The sequence below is a fragment of the Heterocephalus glaber genome, unplaced genomic scaffold, assembly GCF_053883595.1.
Source record: "Heterocephalus glaber isolate CG9 unplaced genomic scaffold, H.glaber_assembly_v1.0 deba00001472, whole genome shotgun sequence".
Lineage (NCBI taxonomy): Eukaryota > Metazoa > Chordata > Mammalia > Rodentia > Bathyergidae > Heterocephalus > Heterocephalus glaber.
The window spans coordinates 60,139,606-60,159,910 of record NW_028258315.1 but is presented as its reverse complement, the minus strand read 5'-3'; the positions used below and the strand labels follow the sequence as shown (position 1 = coordinate 60,159,910).

Genomic DNA, 20,305 nt, shown 5'->3' with positions numbered 1-20,305 from the left:
TGAGGCTACTGAAAACAATACCATTTAAAAGATTAACTGATTATCTTAACCATAGAGGTTACGGAACTGTACTAATAGAGTGTGCTACTTGTTCTCAAAATATGTATTATCTACTCTATTATTAAATTACTCTTGATTTGTCTCACTTGGGGAAAAGACTTGGCCATATAAAAAAGAGAAAAAGGTTAGACAACAAATACTAAGTAGCTTCTATAGTTTTGGCTGCCAGGCAACTGATGAACTTCAATATCTGGTAAGAGTATGAGAAGGAAAAAAGGAAAATAAAGAGAAAATGACACACTCAGGTAAGAGGATAACAGCTTAGAGCTGTGTCACTGCAGACACATAATGTATCTGGAGTAGACTGTGACATAAAGCATGATTCCAATACATTTAACAAAAAGAGGGAGGTTAGTGATCAACATCTAAGAAAGAAATACACCAAAATGGCATACAGTGGTTTTCTGTGGGGAGAGAGAAAAAAAATCATTTCCTTCAGAAATATGTATAAAGCTTTCCCAGAGCAGCATGAAAACAGGAAAATAAGACCAGCCATGAAGGGAAATCAAGAAACTGCTTAGAGGGACACCCATTAAAACAACAATGTTTCTTTTTGTTCAGTTCAAAATGTGATTATCATGTGTTCAATTGTTATAATTTTGATAAATACTAAAATAAACATGAAAAATACACACTGCACCCATAATATCTACATGGACTGTCTACCTCGATTTTGGGTCTGGAAAACCAAAAGGAACTTTTCTACACACACACGCACACACACACACAGAGACACATAGCTTTCAACCCATTTTATGTACTATTTTACCTTATTGTGGCCTCAAAGACTTGAACAGTAGAATCTTTGTCAAATGAAACTGTGTTGATCACTAACTTGACTGCTTTCTGGAACTCAGATGAATTTCCCATTATCTTTAAAAAGAAGAATACAAACCATTATAGCAGGTTGAGATGAAACTGAGGCAACATGATGGCAGCAGCTTGGCCACATCATCTAAATGTCTGTACTGCATGAGGTTTTATCACTGTGGGAGTAGAAGCACAAAAGGTGGAAAAGCACAGTTATTTTTCACAATCTACAATCAGTCTTCAACTTACAAACATTTACCTTGAATTACATAGATGCAAACAAATCACATAGTTCACCTGCCAGACACTGTCACAATTGTGCAGCTGTGTGCTTACTGTACAGTGTGATAGTGTACAGCAGTCCAGTGCTCAATCACAGCCCAGGATGTTCAGAAGCAAGAGGAAAAGCAGTGGTGAGTAGAAGTTTGGTCTTTTTATGCTTTATATTGTATATTTGTGTCAAAGGTGTATAAAACTCACTTTGTTGGACATAGGAACAAAATCAGATTTACGAACCTTCTCCCAAAATGAAACTTGTTAGTAAGTTGAGGGCTTACTGTATTCCAGACAAATGGCAAGCCTATTTCCTGCAACTCAAGAACCCTATATCCAAATGGCAAAACTGTGAAAATACTTTCCCCCTAGAATCAATGGCACTCCTAATCCTCCCACTTCTCTCTCCCTGAAGGTTTAGCCTGATGTTACTTATGTGCAAAGACACTGCAGTTCCTAAAACTTCTAGGATGAGTAAAAATAAATCAAAAAATTAAAGAATCAAAAATACAACTTTCCCCGTTCTTCAAATAAATCCAGTGTTTGGCTGCTTGGCTCCCAGGAGACCAAAATATCTAGAAATCTTACTAAACTAGTTGCTTGCCATCCAGATATCCAAAACCTTTTTGGAGCATAGCATAAAGCCAGTGGCATTTAAACTATATAAATAACCAGCTCTATGTCCTATAAAAAGTGTTCTGGCATTATGATTGCTATTTGGGGTGTAGATAGGATCCTCCTATACAAATTGCAATTTAGGCATAAAATTTTACTGATTAACCTAAATGGAAATGATTTAATTCCACTTAAAATGTTATGGCAATATTAAAACTATACTTACATCATAATGATACACACCCACAAAAAAAAAAAAAAAATCGAGAAAAAATAATTTTCTCAGTCACATTTTATTTTCTAATTTTACTGGTCTATGACATCTTTTTTTCTGCCGATCGTTACTTGCTGTAACATAGACAAGTACAGATGTTTCTTTTCTGATTTTCAGTTCTTTTTTTTAAAAAAAAAAAAAGATTATGCAACAATGCTGCAAGTTACATAAAATGGTCAGGGGACTACTTCCCCAAGGATTTTCCATAGCATATCTGCTAAAGTCCATTTAAAATGCAAGCAAAAGAAAAGAAAAACCTCAACATAAGTAACATCTGAAAAGTAAATGTGAGGTGCTAAGGCAGTAAAGGCTAGATATTCTACAATGAAAACCACAAAAATAGGTGTGTTTCCTTACAGATGTTCACCAGCAACAATATCTAGTGCTACTGCAGTGTTGATATGACCTCAGATTAAGTGGCAGATGGTAAAGAGAGCCAACAATGCTTAATTACATCTTATAATTTAGCACTTTAGTCAGATAGCTGAGAGCCCCGAGAAACCAGGGTATGAAATGATTGAGAAAAGTTGGATTGGACAGAAGTATTAAACAGGTTTCTTTACTGCATGACTTCTCAGAGCCTTTAAAATATTGATATCTAACACAGCTAACAGTTGGACACAGAATTTCTCCAGCTCCTTTTGGAATAGAACTCTTTTCAAGGAGTATACCATTGTACTTTGTGTTGGGAGATGCTGAACTAGTAAAATTCATTTTTTGAACAACAGTTTGCAATCCTACTATGTACCATTTACCATGAAGGGTGGGGAGAGTTCAGTACAGAAAATAACAAAGATAAGGTCTCTGAAGTAGCAAGCATGGAGATAAAGATACAAATAGTGATTAAAAGAGTCAGAGAGAAAAAAAAAAACAAGCTTTCTCAACCTATATATGACTCTTAGGAGGCTTCAAGCAACACTTGTAGACTGAGTCAGCCTCCAATATTTTTAACAAATTAGTTCTAAATAGGCTGCACTTACTTGTCAGGGCACATTTGGATGAGTAATCAGGAGTGGCTAAAATGCAGGAGTAATCACTTCAGAAGGAGACACTGAGGAACTAAACTGCTTTTGAACTACAGCCTAGCAGAAGAAAATCCACTAGCTCAGATTTCCAATTAGACAAAGGGCCTTGTCCTTCTTCTGCTACTTATAACATGAAGATGTAAGCCAGGCATGCCTGTAATCCCAGCACGCTGGGAAAAGCTACAAGTAAGAGCAGCATTTCACACAGAGGACGGCTGGCATAAGGGAGCCATCGAGCAGCTAGGTGGAACCTCAGGATATCTAGCAACCCTGAGACTTTCTGATTTTTATTCTTGAAATACAAACTGCAATAACTGTAAATATTAAGGCAATTCTCTATGGACTCCTTTAGTAAGTAAACCAATGGAAAATTGGGGTGGGGGAATTGGTTTCCTAAAAATGAGCATATATTTTTTCACCGTTGTGTAAGGAGAATCACATTTCCTCTTTTTTAACCTTCAACCTTTTTCCCATTGTTCCCACAAAGTTCACTTAAATAAACAATAGCCATCAAAGCTTTTAAGTATTAAGTTTGCCAGAAGCAGCAATCCATGTCTGTTATCCCAGCACTGAGGAGGCAGAGGCAGGAGGATCAAGAGTGTGAGTCCAGGGCTGGGGATTTAGCTCAGTAGTTCCAGCGCCCGCCGCGCAAGGTCCTGAGTTCAATCCCCGGTACCAAAAAAAAAAAAAAGTGTGAGTCCAGCCTAGGCTATCCAGCAAGTTAAGTTCAAGGCTACCCTGGACTACATAGCCAGACCCTGTCTCAAAAAAATAAGATTAAAAAACTATCAGGTTCACCATTCCTAGGGGGAAACAGGGGTATCAACTCTAAAACACCTTAATTTTTTTTTTTAAAACAACACTTACTGCAAGTGTATCCAATGCATCAACAAGAGTCAATGAATAGTTCCCTAGTACGTCATTGATGTTCAAATTTGAACTGAAAAAGAAATAAAGTTAAAATTAAAGATAGGTACTGTATTTTAAAGAGAAAAAAAACAAATCAAAACACCCATTAAAAACCAAAATTGCCAGCAATCCTCATTTATTGAGAAACTTTGAGTAGGTCGGTATGGCAAAGATCTTCTATTTCAGTTTCTAAAGTGCCTGCAAGTACAGTGCCATCACAGCACAGCAGACACACTTGTAAAGTACAATAGCAGAAAGAACTCAACAGGAAGTTAAGAGACTCCAAGTAAGAGTCATTTGCCCTCTCTAAGGTAGTTTTATCACCATAAATGATCACTTCGATCCTGCCCAGCTTTAGAATTCTAACTTCACAATCATTATGAACTAAAAGAGAGATCTGGTCAGAGGACCTACTTGTAACACTTTAATTCAGTAATTACATATTCCAGCAGATTACACACTAACAAGTGAAGACCTGCAGTTGTACAGTACCAACTCCACTCATCTGTCCTTTAATTAGGGGAATACATAAAGTTCTTTATACCATTTTTTCACTAACATCTCATCCAAAGACTCCCCATTATTTCGATTAATCCTGAGGGGTGTCTTTATATAACATGAACCAAAGCAGGAATCAAAGCTCTCCTCTCTTTTTTCACTGGAGCTGCATCAACATTACTAATACCTCCCAACTTCATAATCAATACCAATTTTCCATTCTGAAATAATCTCAAGAAACCAACTACAAACAGGGAAATAGGCACTGTGAAGATAGGAGGGGAATGTGACAGAGAGGAGATAGGAGGGAGGGAAGAGAAAGAGGAAGTAAAAAGGATCAAGATTCGATACGTGTATGTACCAATTCCCCATATAAGCATATTTAGTATGTATCACAAGCATACTAATTTTTTTAAAAAGAAAGAAAAAGAAAAGAAAAGAGAAAGAAAGAGATAAACAGAAAGAGAAGAGATGAACAAAACTACAGAGGCTGGCTATGTAGCTCAGTGGAAGAGCGCTTTCATAGCACCAATGAGGTCCTAGGTTCCATCCTGAGATCAACAGAGGATGCAGAGGGTAAAGCTCTTCAGTCACTCTGATATATCCTTATAACACAAACTATGAAGACAACAAAAATTAATATATCTGGGAAGGAAGGATAGGAGAGTATTGAAAATAATAAAGCAGAGCTACTTTAGAAATTCAAATTGAGAGCTTCATTTATTTCTTTATCCCATTCTCACAAACCCAGATAACAACTGCAGAAACTTGGAAAAAATGATAGTAAAAGAAGAAATAAGACAAATGTTTAAAAATTTTCAGTAGTTTCATTTGCAACAAATGTATCCATGTCTGACAACTTCCATTTTATCCCTGAAGCACTTTATTTGCATCATGTATCATCCTGATGCTTTCTCATCTTCTTCCTTATGAGAAGTTTCTGACAGCTTCTCTCTATGGCTTGCTAGATTCTGAAAGTCCTCCTACTGACCTCAGCTGGAGCAAAACCAGCCTTCCAGGGAAGAAACAAGCATAAACAGCTTCAGCATGGGATCTTATTTGAATTTTCCAGTGGCCCTGTTACACTCTGTTTGTTTTGTTTTTGGTACAGGGATCAAACTCAGGTCCTTGCGCTTGCAAGGCAGGCGGCAGAACCACTGAGCTAAATCCTGGGGCCCCCTGTTCCACTCTGTATTGTCACTTAATCTAGGACAAAGAATTTGTACTAAAATTTTATATACATTTTTAAACAACCTTTACAGTGTAAACATTGCATTGTTTCTCTGCTGTGAGAAACTGAAAGTGTAAAAAAGGACCAAAATGGGTCTGGGGATGTAGCTCAGAGGCACAGCACCTGCCTGGCAAGCACAACGTCCAGAGTTGGATTCCTGGTAACAACAACAAAAAAAAAAAACCCCAAAAAACAACAAACAAACAAAAAAGACCAAAATGTATAGTAGATAATGTGAAATAGGAAGACAAAAGTTCAAATGGGAAGGGGCACTAGGAAGGGGGAAGGGGGGAAAGAAGGAAAAGGGAAAATATGAGAAAAGAAAGACAAAATAGAAACAAAGCTTTTGTAAATAGGGGAAGAAGGGTTAAAGGGAGGGGAGGGGAATGGGAAAACAAATAAGAATTAAGATATATCATGTACAAGTATAAATACCGTATGATTAATGTGATCATTATGTGTATCTAAATTGTATCAATAAATTTAATTTTTTAAACAATAAAAAGCTTTATAGAGGGGGCCATCTAGAAACTAGAGTCATCTTATCCAGCACAAGCTATAAAGTCAGCAAGCAGCATGGCTGGAAAATTGTACCTACTTCTATTGACTCTTTTTTTCGCAGTACTGGAGATTAAACCCAAGACTTTCACACTGAACTACATCCCCAGCCCTCTTTTTATTTTGAGACAGGGTCGCAACCAAGTTCCTAAACTGCCTAGGCTAGGCTCAAACATGCAATCATTCTGCCTTGTCTCTCAAAGTGCTGGGACTACACCCATCTGTTTACTCTTTCTAAATAAATTCATCTCAGAGAAAAAGGTCCTTTCCAAGCAAGAACTACAGATTCAAATATGCCTCTCAAGGGGAATGCCAGCCAGAAAGGATAAAAAGAAAAGGGTTGGAGGAGGGGGTCAAAGCAGTCAGGAAACCCTCAAGCTCAGTTCTATCAACTGAAGAACATTCTGCTGGGTTTAAATGTTCAACAACATGGGCTGGGGATTTAGCTCAGTGGTTGCGCTGCCTGCCTTGCAAGCATGAGGTCCTGAGTTCAATCCCCAGTATCAAAAAAAAAAAAGGATAAATATTCAACAACATTGTTTGTTTTTTGTTTTTCTGGTACCAGGGATTCAAACTCAGGACCTTGTGCTTGAGAGGCAGGTCACAGCACCACTGAGCTAAATCCCCAGCCCTCAACAACACTGTTTTGCTGCCCCAAAACAGAGGGGGCTCCAATTACCCACTTCAACAGAAAATAGTTCCTGCATCACCTAAGTAGCATCCACACTAGACAAATAACAAACTACATGCTACTACCTTCTCCTGAGTTACACTCTGTGGCATGTGTTGCACTCCCCCTCACCTACACAACCCCACTGAAGATACCAGTAATTTTGAGCACTATACTCCTTCCCATGTTTTATTGCGTTCTTTCTTTTAATTTGTAACTAAAATAAATCCAATTTTAAATCCTTCTCAAGGGCTAGATATGGCTCAGTCATGGAGTGCTTGCCTAGTATGCCTGAAGTCTGGGTACCAAATCCAGCACTGCAACATAAAACAAAACAATATAACTTCTCAATATAATGCCCAAATTGTAAAAACAACTGATTAGAGTTGCTACAGCAAAAATAAAAGTATTTGAAATAACCATCACGGAGAAGCCAGGCATGGTGGCACATGTCCGTAATCCCAGAACTTGGGAGGCTGAGGCAGGAGGATCACTGCAAGTTCGAGGCCAGCCTGGGGTAAAATAATTGAGTTCAAGGCCAGCCTAAACTATGTATAAAAACTGTTTAAAGGGCCTGGGGATTTAGCTCGGTGCCATACCTGCCTCCAAAGTGCAAGGTCCTGAGTTTGATCCCCGGTACCAAAAAAAATACTGTTTAAAAAATAAAAATCACCAACACACAAACCCATCATGGTTTCTTCTTTCTACTCCAATCAAATGAAAACACTTTCAAAGCTCTTAATGTTCACTAGAACACTTTTAATTCCTTTCTACTACATAACTGCTATTATGGTTTGGGTCTAGATGTGCCCCTAAAGCCTCATGCAGTCATACGTGGGTGAATCTAGAGTGTATGATGCTGGGATTAAGGATGTGTGATTACTAAATCAGTACACTGATTCAGTTTAGCACCACCCTAATCCAGGTAGCCTGAATACAGTATCAGGGACAGAAAAAGGCTTGTCCTGTCCCTTGCTTTTACTGTCTCCCACTACCATGAACTGTTGTCCCTCTGCCATGTGCCACCCTGCCTTGGAGCCAGCTGATTATGGACTGGAACCTCTACAAACTGTGAGCTAATAACCTTTCCCCTTTGACTTTGGATGTCAGGTATTTTGTCTCAGCAACAAGAGAAAAGTAACTAAGACAATTGCTATACATTCTTTTAAGAGAGAGAAAATGAAAAAGGGGGAACCAAAAAAGGGGGGGTGAGGTGACACTATAAAATCTTCCTGGTTTCACAGTATGAAATTCTCATGATTCTTGATTCCATTTGTGAGCTTATTATGCAGGTAAGACTGTGGACTTCTTTAGATATTCTTGTTAAATTCAATCTCACCTAAAAATTCTTAAACATTTCAATCTAAGAACTACCTTAAAACTATGTCCTCTGAGCGCATGCCTGTGATCCCAGCAGTTGGGAGGCTGAGGCAGGAGGTTTGCTGTGAGTTCAAGACCACTCTGAGCTACACAGTGAGTTCAAGGCCAGGCTGAACCACATAGTGAGATCCTGTTTCAAAAAAAAACAACTATGCAGCTAACAGAATCAAACAAATGTGTTAAAAAACAATCCCACATATAGTCAATGGGTTAACAGCTGTTCAGAAATATACTGGTGCTATGTGGGTAGACAGATAAAAAGAGAAACCCTGTATTCAAGGGATTGGTAATCTGAGGAAGACAAAGGGAAATGAAGGTGAGTACAAATGAGTACAAAATAGTACTCAATTCTCAGGCAATGCTAAACTGTAGAATAGCAGCTCAAAAGAAAGGAACCAAAAGGAGAACTGAGGAAGTCAAGAATCAGCTTCAAACAGTCCCTTCGGTGGTGATACAGAAAGAAAAAAAAAAAAAAGACTTGAGCCTGATTCTAAAAGAGAACAGATTCTGAAACAGGATTCAGGAAGAAGCCATCTTAAACTAGGAGCAGATAGAAACTAGCCAGTTGAGAGGCCAATACAGTATTTGGCTTGTTCATTTGATATTTGCTTTTTTGTTTTAAAAACAACATAGTTGAAAAGTGAGAAAAGTTATATGTATAAAGGCCTGAATTTATAGTTATCATTCACAGTACTATTAAAACAAATTATCCAAATTTACTCAAAGAAATTTTTTTTTGATACCGGGGATCGAACTTGGGTCCTTGAACTTGCAAGGCAGGCGGCAGAACCACTGGAGCTAAATCCCCAGCCCTCAAAGATATTTTTGAATTTGGAGTTTCCAACCCTAAGTGGGGATGTGAGAATTGATTTTGCATAACAATCCGTAGCTACACAGAAAGATATGCTATTTTTAAAGTGTTGAGGTTTTATTTACTTCAGGTTAACTCTCTATGGGACATCTACCCCCATCAAGACAGGCAAGATAAATCTCAAGTCAATGTAACTAAAAAGGAAAGATACACATCTTGAGTATCCATATTTTGTTTCTATACCTCTTACATAAAATTATCTTGGTGATTTCACTATTCTTTAAAAAAATCATTAGAAGACAATTTGATAACAATCATGAGAATACATTTGTTCTTCAAAACCTGGGAGTCAGGCATGGTGGTATATACATGTAAACCCAGCTACTCAGAAAGTGAAAGAGCCAGCTGTGACAACTTAGCAAGACTATGTATCAAAATAAAAATAAGTGGCACACACCTGTAATCCTAGTACTCTAGGAAGCTGAGGCAAGAGGCTCTCAAGGTGGAGCTCAGCCTGGATAATTTACAGACTTAGTGAGACCCTGTCTCAAAGGGGGATGTAGCTCAGTGGGAAGCCCTGAGTTCAATTACCACAAAAAGGGGGTGGGGTAAGGTGAGGATGAAGCTCAGCACTCCCTGGGATCAATCTCCAACACCACAAAAGAAAATAAAAATAAAGAAATCTGAACAATTTTTAATTCAGGTTATTTATTTGGGGATATAAATGCGCCCTAATGTTTCAGAGCCAGCATGACAAAGCTTAGGTTCTAAATTTTCCTGGAAAATACCAAAGTATGGTAAGAGTTAAAGAGGAGTAATGAAAAATTAACCTTTCCATTCTACCCAAGGCCACGTAACTCCAGAGCTCTTTGCTTTACCAACCAAAAAGCCAAATGCCATCCCTCCACCCCAATATTTCTAACACAACCTTTCCAAGGATAATCTGTCTCAAAACAACTTAACCTTAATTTACACAGACTGCCACTGAATAACCCAACTAAAACACCCATCACAGACTTTACCGTGAAATAAAGGCCTATTTCACTCATGATCAACCACCACCACCGCACCTTGATGATGAGGGAGACTCCCAATGCTCTAGAAGATTAAGTTTCATTCAGAAAAACATTAAAAGGCCATCAACTCATCTTCCAGACTATTATAATTATGATGGAAAGTGTTATCACAATTTCCTCATTAAACTGTTTGCCTTAGGTCTGCCTGGTGAAAGGAAATCTGAGAAACAATCTGTGAGACAGAATCTGGGCATTTAAGGTACTCTCCCCTTCTTGAAATACTATGAATATTGCTGAGAAAACAATACCATTAAGATGTAAAATATGTACACACACTTTGACTGCAACTGTGCAAATAATTCATGGACAGATGGCAGGAGGTGGCAGGAAAGGAATTAAAAATAACGTGGAAATTTGGGCTCCCTCCCCCCAAATTAAAGAAGTCTATTCTCTCAAAAAAACATTGCGATTGAAAGAAAATACATTTATAGGCATAAAAGTTCCCTATAGTTAAGCAAGACAACTCATTTCTACAATTTGGAAAAAAGTTTTTAAAACAAAAAAATGTTTAAAGAAAGTTTTTAAACAAAAACTTAAATTTATCCCAGCTAAATAAAGCTGGGGGGGGGGGGAACATTTATACGTAAACAGACCAATATAGTTGAGAAAGAAAAATAACTATCAGTTTCCTACAATTTTGGAAAGACCCAGTCCTTTAAAATTAGCCTGGGACGTGCCCTTGCTTTACTAAAAATCATGCTGTCACACAGCAAATTAAGACATGAATTTGTCAATAACTCTTTACAATATTCTATGTGGTCTTCCTTTTTAGAACTTAACCACTGAATTCCATTGCTTACCACTAGAGGAGCGTGGCAAAGCACTGAGCAATCCAACTCTTCCACGCCTACCTAAGGGGGAGGGAAACGCAGAAACAGTCACCTATCCAGCCTAACAGGGTCGGTCAGTGGCAATACACTGCCCTTCCTGGGAGGAGGACCTAAATTGGGTGTGCTGCCCTCTTGGACTTTTAAATCTCCAACAGTGAATCCTGCAGCTCTGCCTTCACAAATAACGCAGAGGGCTGACTGACCTTCCATGAAGGCCCTGCCACCAGAATGGTACTCACGGGACACGGCAAACGGTAATGATGAACGTGTATTCAGAGCCTAAGAAACCATACTGCGAGTATCTAACTCCCAAATCTGGGCCAGACAGCCTCCCTTCCTCCCATCTAAGTCTCCCTCGCTAAAGAAACACCCCCCAGCAAGGAGATAAAACCTATTATCTCTATGCCTCCACCTCCCCGGATAGCTCAGAAGTCCTTTCTAGGAATCAACTCTTTAATTTTTATATTAAAAAGACCTGGGTGTGGCACTCTGATTAGAAAGGGGGAGGGCTCGTTCTAAAACTGCGTTCACAGGGAAGCAAATTAAGTACAAACTTCATTTAGCTAATGTGTCCGTCTGGAGGAGAGGGGTCTAAACCCCCCTTTTCAAGCCAGGCTTCGGCACTCACTGTCCCTTCCGGCCTCTGGGCCTCAGTTTCCCCATCTGTGTTAAGACAAGGATCAGAACAGCTCTCTTAAATTTAGAGTCTTCCACCGGCCCACCCACGTACCTCAAGCCCTGGGAGATCTCAGAAGGCAGCCGGCCAAGGTATGGGGCGAACCACAAGGCCCTCCTCAGACCTTAAAGGCGCTAGCATCCCGGGGACAGAAGGCATTGCGAGGGGCGCGCAGGCTACTCACGGGTCCCCGCGGTCCGGCCCCCGGCCGCGGCAGTGGATGGGGTTGAGCTCGTCCTGGGGAAAGGCGTGGGCCATGTAGTTGTCGTAGCCAAAGACGAACATGCCCCGCGCCAGATCGCGCATCTGGGCCCGCAGTTGCGGCGGGAATGCGCCGCTGTAGCGCTTCTCGTACTCGTCCGGGCCGCAGTCCCAGCTGCCCAGCGCGTAGCCCCAGGGCGCCGGGCCGCACACGCCCGGGCTGGGCCGCCGAGGAGCCTGGGGCCCGCCGGCCGCAGCCCCGACCACCAGCGGCTGCAGCCACGACGGCCCCCCGGGCGTCCCCTGCTGGCCCGCGGCCCCGGAGCGGGCAGACGCGAGCCCGTCGGAGCCCCTCAGGCGCTGGAAGCCGAAGCTGAGCGGAAAGCGCTGGTAGAAGCCCATGCTGGGCCCAAGCCCAAAGACGAGCCACAGCACTCCGTGGAGCCCGAGCCGGAGGAGCACCAGCCCCAGGACGAGCGCTCGCCATTGCATGGTTGCGCGGTCGCCGCGGGCATTATTTTGAAGCGTGGGGACCTCCCCGGACGAACACCGCAACCCGCGTCGGCTCCGAGGCCCGCTCACTTCCCCTTTAAGGAACTCCCTCGTGACGCACCAGTAACTGGCCCATTGTCCCCCACCCCCTGATTCCCGCGCGGCCTGGGACTTCCTCCTGCGCCACAGGCCGCCAGGCGGACCTCAGCGCCAGGAGGCCCCGCCCCGCCGCCGTCCCACCCCACCCCCGTCCCGCCCCCTGGGCGGTTCGGACTCGGAACTGGCTGGCGTGGCGAGCTGAGGTCTCTCGGGCGAGGGAACTTCCTGCCAATGAGGGCGTGGCACGGGAGTGCCCAGACGCCGGACCTAGGCGTAGCCCTTGACCTGCAGGATCTTGGGTAGATCTTAGTCTCTGAGCAGAAGTCTTTCCCTAAATGGACAGGGGAAAGCCACTCCGACTAGCTTAGGAGTGACAAGTAAAAGAGGAAAAAAAGGAAACATCTCTATATAAATAAAAAGATCTACTTTTGCATATCAAGGGCAGGGATCTAATCTGAGTGGGTATAGTAGGGGTGGGATAACTACCCTTTATAGCTCAAGTGCAAACTTGGAAGAATCGCTTACCCTATAGTGCTTCTAAAACACACTTCCAAAACCAGGCTTGGTGGCCAACCCTGAAATCCTGAGAGGAGACAACCCCCCATATGGAATTGGACAACTATGAGTTAATTGTGTTATCAGGCAACTATGGGTTAAGTACGTAACTATACTCTTTGTAGAATGTACCTGAGTAGCCATGACAACTTATGCAATGTGTCATCAAAGGAGGAAAATGGACTCAGAAAGTCCTGCCAGAACTCTTTGCTTCCCCACCACCACCACCACCACTGCTCTGCTTTGTGTAAATCCTCCTTGCTGGATTCCCAGGGAAACTCCAATGGAATTAAGCTTTGTAGAGGTAAAAAGAGGTAAAGAGGTATAAAGGAAGTGCAAATTTCTATTTGGGGCTCTGGAGACTGACAGGAGTCACTGGGATCATTAAAAGCCGCTCTGCTCCTATCTTAGCGTTAAAGAGTTGTCTGTCCGGGGTCCTCGCTGTTTCCTGCTTCAATCTGGAAGCTACATAGTTCACAGCCAGCCTGGATTACAAGGAGACACCTTGTCTCAAAAAGCAAAAGTCAAAATGAGTAACTAAAACCCATATTCCGGGCGGGGATTTAGCTCAGTGGTTCTAGTGCCTTCCTCGAAAGCTCAAAGTGCAGAGTTCGATCCCTGGTACCAAAAACAAAAAACAAAAACATATTCCTAGATCCCCATCCCAGACCTAACGAATTCCAAATATAGGCTTTTGCGGGCAGTGTTTAATAAATATTCTTTCACGATTATTGGGACCTGACAATTTGTGGAAATACTGTTATGTTACATTGTCCTTGCCTTGGAAGTAGAATCTTTTCAAAAGGAGGGATAGGGCTACCATCAAATTATTTACCAGGCCTATGTAAATGTTCTTTGGCCCCCTTCTACCCTCACCATCTCTTCTGTGCAAAGCAGCAACTCTTTGAACTGTGGGATAAATTCAGTGTTAAATCACTTTTCCCATCTGTATCTACTTCTTATAATTAAGAAGGTTGCAAATTTCAGCTCTTAAAGGATATGGCTTTCTTGTACGGGTTTGACATTTTAGAGATTTTAAATGCCTGTAAATGCCCTCAGTAAATGTACATCATGTGTCTGTCAAACCAGGGTTCTTGAAAAGCTTGAGAAGCAAGACCTGGCTGAAATAAAAAATTGGGGGCGGGGGGGGGGATTTAGCTCAGTGGTGCTGTCACCTGCCTCACGAGCGAAAGGCCCTGAGTTCAATCCCTGGTACAAAAAAAAATTGGCTGAGTGGGTGGCCAAGGAAGTGATTAAAAAGATGGTAAGTTGTCACATAATACATCATCATATTTTCAGGGTCAGGGGACTTTTTGTAATACTAAGAAGCTGTGATGGGAACTCCAAAGAGACATTTGATTATAACACAAGGTAGCTGGCACACAGTAACTAATTCTCTTTGTTGGGTGAGCTATTTTTTTATTCCCCCAAATTGTAAGAAACAGGTAGACCCAAGCAGTAAAAATACAAACAGAGCTTGTACAGGTCTCTTGATTACACAGATTCTGTTTTCCCAATCTATGAAGGGTACCTGGGGACCTACTGGAAGCCCAACCACAGCCCTGACTTTTAGGTTCTGCCTGCCCAGAACTTGAAAACTGAATGTGAAGTTACACATTCTGTTTCTTTCTTAGGCTACTTTCTTGCAAATTTTAACTTAAATTTATCTTGTTCCACAACTCACAGTAGACTACATTAATGACATTTCCTGCCTCACATTAGAGAAAAGCTCTAATAAAATAAATCTCTTTGATCACCAGAGAAAACCATTCAGCTTCTGTAAAATGTTTTTCATGGTAAAATTGACAATAGCTGCCAGTATTTTAAGTTTTATGGTTTTCAAGATATTTTCATAGGTGTTCTCATTTAGTCTTCACAAAAAAATGTAGTAGAGTCTATTCCACAAAGAAGAAAATCAGGTTAGGGGCTCAATTCCCAGAGCTTATTGGCTCCAGGCAGAAAAATGGCTACATTCCAGGTTTCTCACACTTTAGTCCAGGGCAAATTACAAATACCTGCCTGTCTTTAGTTACTTTTCTCATTAGGGAGACAAAATACCCCACACTCAAAGTTAAAGGAGGAAAGGGTTATTTGGCTCACAGTTTGTAGAGGTTTCAGTCCATAGTTGGCTGGCTCCAAGGCAGAGGGGTATGACAGAGAAGAAACAGTTCATGGCCAGCAGAAAGCAGCAAAGCAATCAAAAGTCACAAAGAAGTAGCAAGTGATGCCAGAAGCCCTCTTTCTGTCCCTTAAATTCCATCCAGGCTACCCACTCTTATTCATATTCAGGATGGGGCACCCTTAATCCCAGCATGTCATCTTTAATCCCAGAATTACATCCTTAATACTAGCATCACACACCCTAGATCCAGCCCTTTGAAAAGCTCCATCTATGACTGCATGAGGCTGTCGGGGGTGGGGTGGGGGGGTGGGGTTACATCTAGACACAACCCGTAACTCTAGCCCTCAAGTAAGAAAGACCAATCCTTCAGATCCCGAGCCACCACTGGGTAATAATGTTGACATTACTCCCCTAAAAGGCACAGCTTTGATTTAGGGCCAGGTTCAGAAAGTATTCCCTCTTGAACTAAACTGAACTGAAAGAAAACCAATTAGTGGTCCGGGTTGCAGCTCAGTGGTGCCACACCTGGCAAGCGCAAGGTCCTGAGTTTAACCCCCAGTACCACAAAAAGAGGGTTGGGGGGGAGAGGGGAGAGAGAGAGAGAGAGAGAGAGAGAGAGAGAGAGAGAGAGAGAGAGAGAAAACATTATTTTGTAAGCAGCTCTTTAGACTAGGACAAATGTAGCTGATAAAATTGATGTCACACTCATATCTAACCCATAATCTCCATCTTTTTTGTGTGTGCGTCTGTGTGGTACTGGGGATCAAACCAAAATCTCCATCTTTAAAAGGACTGGAGGAAAAAAAAAAAGAACTCACTAGGAACAGTTTGATTTGTGATAGATTTTCTAAGCCATAACTTTACAGGATCATCAAGACTATACAAAAGTAAAATATAACAGGAGTTTACAGACGGGGACTGCAGATTCTCAATGGGTAACTAAAAGCATGAAAATGAGTTGTATCTCTGACTTCATTTTTTATGTTTCCATTTTTTTTTTTTGGTACTGAAGATCGAACTTAGGACCTTGTGCTTTCAAGGCAGGTGGTGGAACCACTGAGCTAAATCCCCAGCCCTGTTTCCTTTATTTCCTTAAAATTTTGGGTCAGATCTCTGCTCAGCTCTGTAGGGAAAGGGGGCAGATTGGCAGGGAAATAATAGGATGAAGACCTCAGTAAGCTTTCTGGCAAATCCTGACTAGAAAAAGTTAAACCCTTGCTAGAGGGAGCAATTGAGAGAAGTAAGAGAGCTCATAGCTGCCAGGATCCCAGCTAAAGTTAGTTGCACCGCCCCATGTGCAGTAAAGGACAACGAAGACAAAAGGGGGAGGGGCTACATAACAGAAAGGTCACCTGGATGTGTGTGTGTGTGTGTGTGTGTATATATATATATATATATATATATATATGTAGTTTCTGTTTTTTACTTAATTGCTAACATGACCATGTATGTGTATATATATCTACACACACATACATATAATATATATAAAATTGTATATATTAATAAAATATATACAATAAAATTATATAATTTATAAATTAAATTAGCATTTAAGGGAAACACAGTGACAGTACTGCTAATTTGACCTTGTATGTAAAGTCCTTTTAACAAATCCATAAATTTCAGAGAGAGGACCTGACAGGACAAAGGAAGCCAAGTAGAGATCGCTTAAAAATGTCCATGTAGGGACTGGGAATTTAGCTCAGTGGTGCTGCTGCCTGCCTCACAAGTGCAAAGTCTTGAGTTCAATCCCCAGTACCACCAAAAAAAAAAAAAAAAAATGTCCATGTAGCCCATAATCGATGGTGGGGGGAGTTAGGGGTCTTCGGGCCTGGAATCCATCTGTGACAGCCCAAGGAACCAGTCAGATTATGACAGATTCCAGGTAAAGAGAAGGAGAAGGGCCCTTGACCTGTATAAAAGCAGCCAGGAAAAAAGGGCCCTTGGGTCCACCATCTTTCTGGAACCTCCTACTTTGATTTGCCAGGGTAGTTATTTCCTGCTTTTTCCTTCCAATAAAGTATCCAGTAAAATGTCTTCCTTTCCTTAAATTTTGTATCTTTAATCCTTTACAGATAGGAAGTTTATGAATCCCAGTGAGCTGCTGCCCATGGCGGGGCGGCGAAACTCTTCCAATTTGACAGGTCTGTATGTAGGCCTGACTTAAATGTCTATAAAATAGTCATATAAGGTTTATTCCAATTTTACCTAGCCTATTTCATTCCCCCTTCAAGACTGAGGGCACCAACATAAAAGTACAGAAATTTTCACTATTTGTAGGGTCACCAAATTGCTGGCTTTTACAGTTCTAGACCCTCTGGAGTGATACCTGAGTCTCTAGTCATCTTTGTAAGCAGCCAGCTGTCACCTCAGAAAAGCAGAGCCTCAGATTACTCCATGATTAGGTCATCCAGCTCCCTGCAAGTGGGAGAACCCAGAACCTGTGCTAAGCCTGAGTCATCATCTCAAAAGGAGAAATGAATTGTCTCCTTGAGCAATGATAACTCTCAACCAGCCCAGAGATAATGATCAACCACACCAAGGCTTAATCAGGATTACCTGCACTGCCAACTATTCAAACCCCTAAACTTTGCCTTTGTTTCCCTTTGCTGTAAAACCCCAACACTTCTGTCGGCCCCTCATGGAGCTTGAAACTCTTTATCTGCCCTTCTTGGTATGGCCATTCTGATCAAGGCTCCATTTCTGCCCTTCTTGTTATGGCCATTCTGATCAAGGCTCCATTTCTGCCCTTCACCATGGCTTGACTTCTTGATTGCTGTTTGGGTACAACAGCCTAAGCCCATTCTGGACTCTGGAGCCAGGGCTTTTGCCCAAAAGCTCCAATAGCAAAAGAAGGTACTTTCATTGCAAAACGTGGCTTTGCTGTGAAATGACAGTAAGAACACACTCAGAAGTCTGATTGTCAGGTGTTAAGATCATAGCTCTCTTTTCTTCTCAGCTTTCTTTTTTTTTTTTTTGGTACCAGGGATGGAACTCGGAACCTTGCACTTTCGAGGCAGGCACTGGAACCACTAAGCTAAATCCTCGGCCCCACAGCTCTCCTTTCTGAACTTGGTAAATTACTTTTCTGGACTTGCTTCCCCATCTGTAAGATGGGGAAGTGATAAGAACAGTACTTATCACAATTGTGATAATTGTCACATACACACATAAAACATACTTTAAACAGTGCTAAATACATAGGCCCTATTGTTAATACTCTTTAACTCTGTGAACCTTTTAAGGCCAGCATCTAATAAAAAAGTACCTAGCACAGCCAGGCATGGTGGCACAGGCCTGTAACCCCAGCACTCAGAAAGCTGAAGCAGGAGGATCACAGCGAGTCTGTGGCAAGCATGGGTCATACTACATAGTGAGTTCAATAGGTTCTATGATGACCTCAAAGTATAGCCAGAGAGCTTCCTATGTTAAATGCTAGAGTTAAAATAGTCTATCGAAAGGAGGGATTTTTCTACTCTAAAAAGTTACAAAATAGTTTATCCAAAGCAATGTGGAAAAAAATCAAATGATGTAATAAAGACTTTTAAAGACAGATTATTGCTTCTTTTTGAAGTAATATACTTGCTTCTGTAATGGCAGCACTTGGGAGGCTAAGGCAAGAGGACTGCCATGAGTTCAAGGCTAGCCTGGGCTACAGTAGTTCAAGGCTAACTACCTACAGAGACCTTGTCTCAATAAACTGAAAAAAACAAAAGCAAAAACAAAAAATTTGCTGTATGGAAGAAACAAATCTAAGTGCAAAAAAAAGGGGTTGGTGAAGACCCACGTCCAGAATAAAGTTAACATTATTTTCCAAGTTCTGTAAAAGCTAAATTTTAAAAATGATTTAAAATAAAACAGTACATAGGAAGAGTTGGTGGCACACACCTGTAATCCCAGCACTTGGATGGCTAAAACAGAAGTTTGCTACAGAGTTCAAGGCAAGCCTGAACTACATAGCAAGACTGACTTACACACACACACACACGTAATTACAGTTCCCACCTATCTGATGAGCACAAATTCAAAAGTTTGTCTACACAGTTATTAAGACACAAGGGATGGGCCTGGTATGGTATTGCATCCCTGTAATACCAGCACTTGAGAGGCTGAGGCAGGAGGATTGCTGGGAATTTGAGGACAGCCTGGACTACATAATGAGTTCAAGTCCAGTCTGAACTACATAGCAAGACCCTGTTCAACGACCCCCCCCCCAAAAAAAGGCATGGGGCAAATTGGTACATCCCCTATGAAGGACAATTTCTATCTTGTCATTAAGTACAAATACATTTACCCTTTGACCTAGATGTTTCTGTAAACTGCTACACAAGTACAAAAGGATTCACTACAAGGGTGTTATAAAAGCACACCAGAGGGTACAGGTTAAATTATAGAATCCTCACCCAATGAAAACCACCCACTTAAATGGCAGCAATGGGGCTGAGGAACTCAGCGTATTGATAAGTAAAGAGAGCCAGAGCATAGTTAGTGGAGAAAAGCCATGTTTAATCAAATCAGTATGCTTTTTATGTAAGGTAGGTATATGTAGGAAAAGAGATTTTTAAAAGACATGTATATTTCTTTTTTTTGTATATCCTTTTATTGGTACATTTTAGGTGTACAACATAATGACATTCATCATTGGAGATATGCACCTTTACATACTCTTGGTTCCTATTTTTCCCCCTTCCCCTACCCTCCCTTCAACCCCTCTATCCCTCCATATTTACAAAGATTTGTTTGTTTCGGTATTTACATGTGTATCCTGTTTATTTCACTTAAGAGTATCGTCTCAATATCCATCCATTTAGCAATAAATGTCTCTAATTTCTCATTTTTGATGGCTGAGTAGTACTCCATTATATAAAAAAACCACATTTTCTTGATCCAGTCTCCAGTTGATGGGCATTTGGGCTGTTTCCAAGTTTTAGCTATTACAAACTGTGCTGCTATGAACATGGGTGCACATATATCACTGTGGTATGATTCTTTTAATTCTTTAGGGAAGATACCCAGCAGGGGAATAGCTGGGTCAAATGGGACTTCCAGTCCTAGTTCTTTGAGGTACCTCCATACTGATTTTCACAGTGGTTGGACCAATCTACACTTCCACCAGCAGTGGAGCAGTGTTCCTTCT

General features: G+C 41.2%; 1 protein-coding gene across 4 annotated transcripts in view; it reads right to left on the bottom strand.

The window, feature by feature from the left end:
• Positions 1-12,579, bottom strand: part of Edem1 (ER degradation enhancing alpha-mannosidase like protein 1) — a 213,992-nt gene extending 201,413 nt beyond the window's left edge. For 3 of the 4 annotated variants that reach the window (XM_087182042.1, XM_087182043.1, XM_004854244.4), the window contains exons 1-3: positions 11,881-12,578; positions 3,925-3,997; positions 830-933 (exon numbers count right to left, since the gene is read on the bottom strand). In XM_087182042.1, the coding sequence (XP_087038168.1) occupies positions 830-933; positions 3,925-3,997; positions 11,881-12,389 (686 nt within the window). In that variant the 5' untranslated portion in view covers positions 12,390-12,578. Of the gene's footprint in view, positions 1-829; positions 934-3,924; positions 3,998-11,880 lie in introns of all 4 variants that reach the window. The other variant, XM_087182044.1, reaches the window with a different exon arrangement.
• Positions 12,580-20,305: the final 7,726 nt, after the last annotated feature.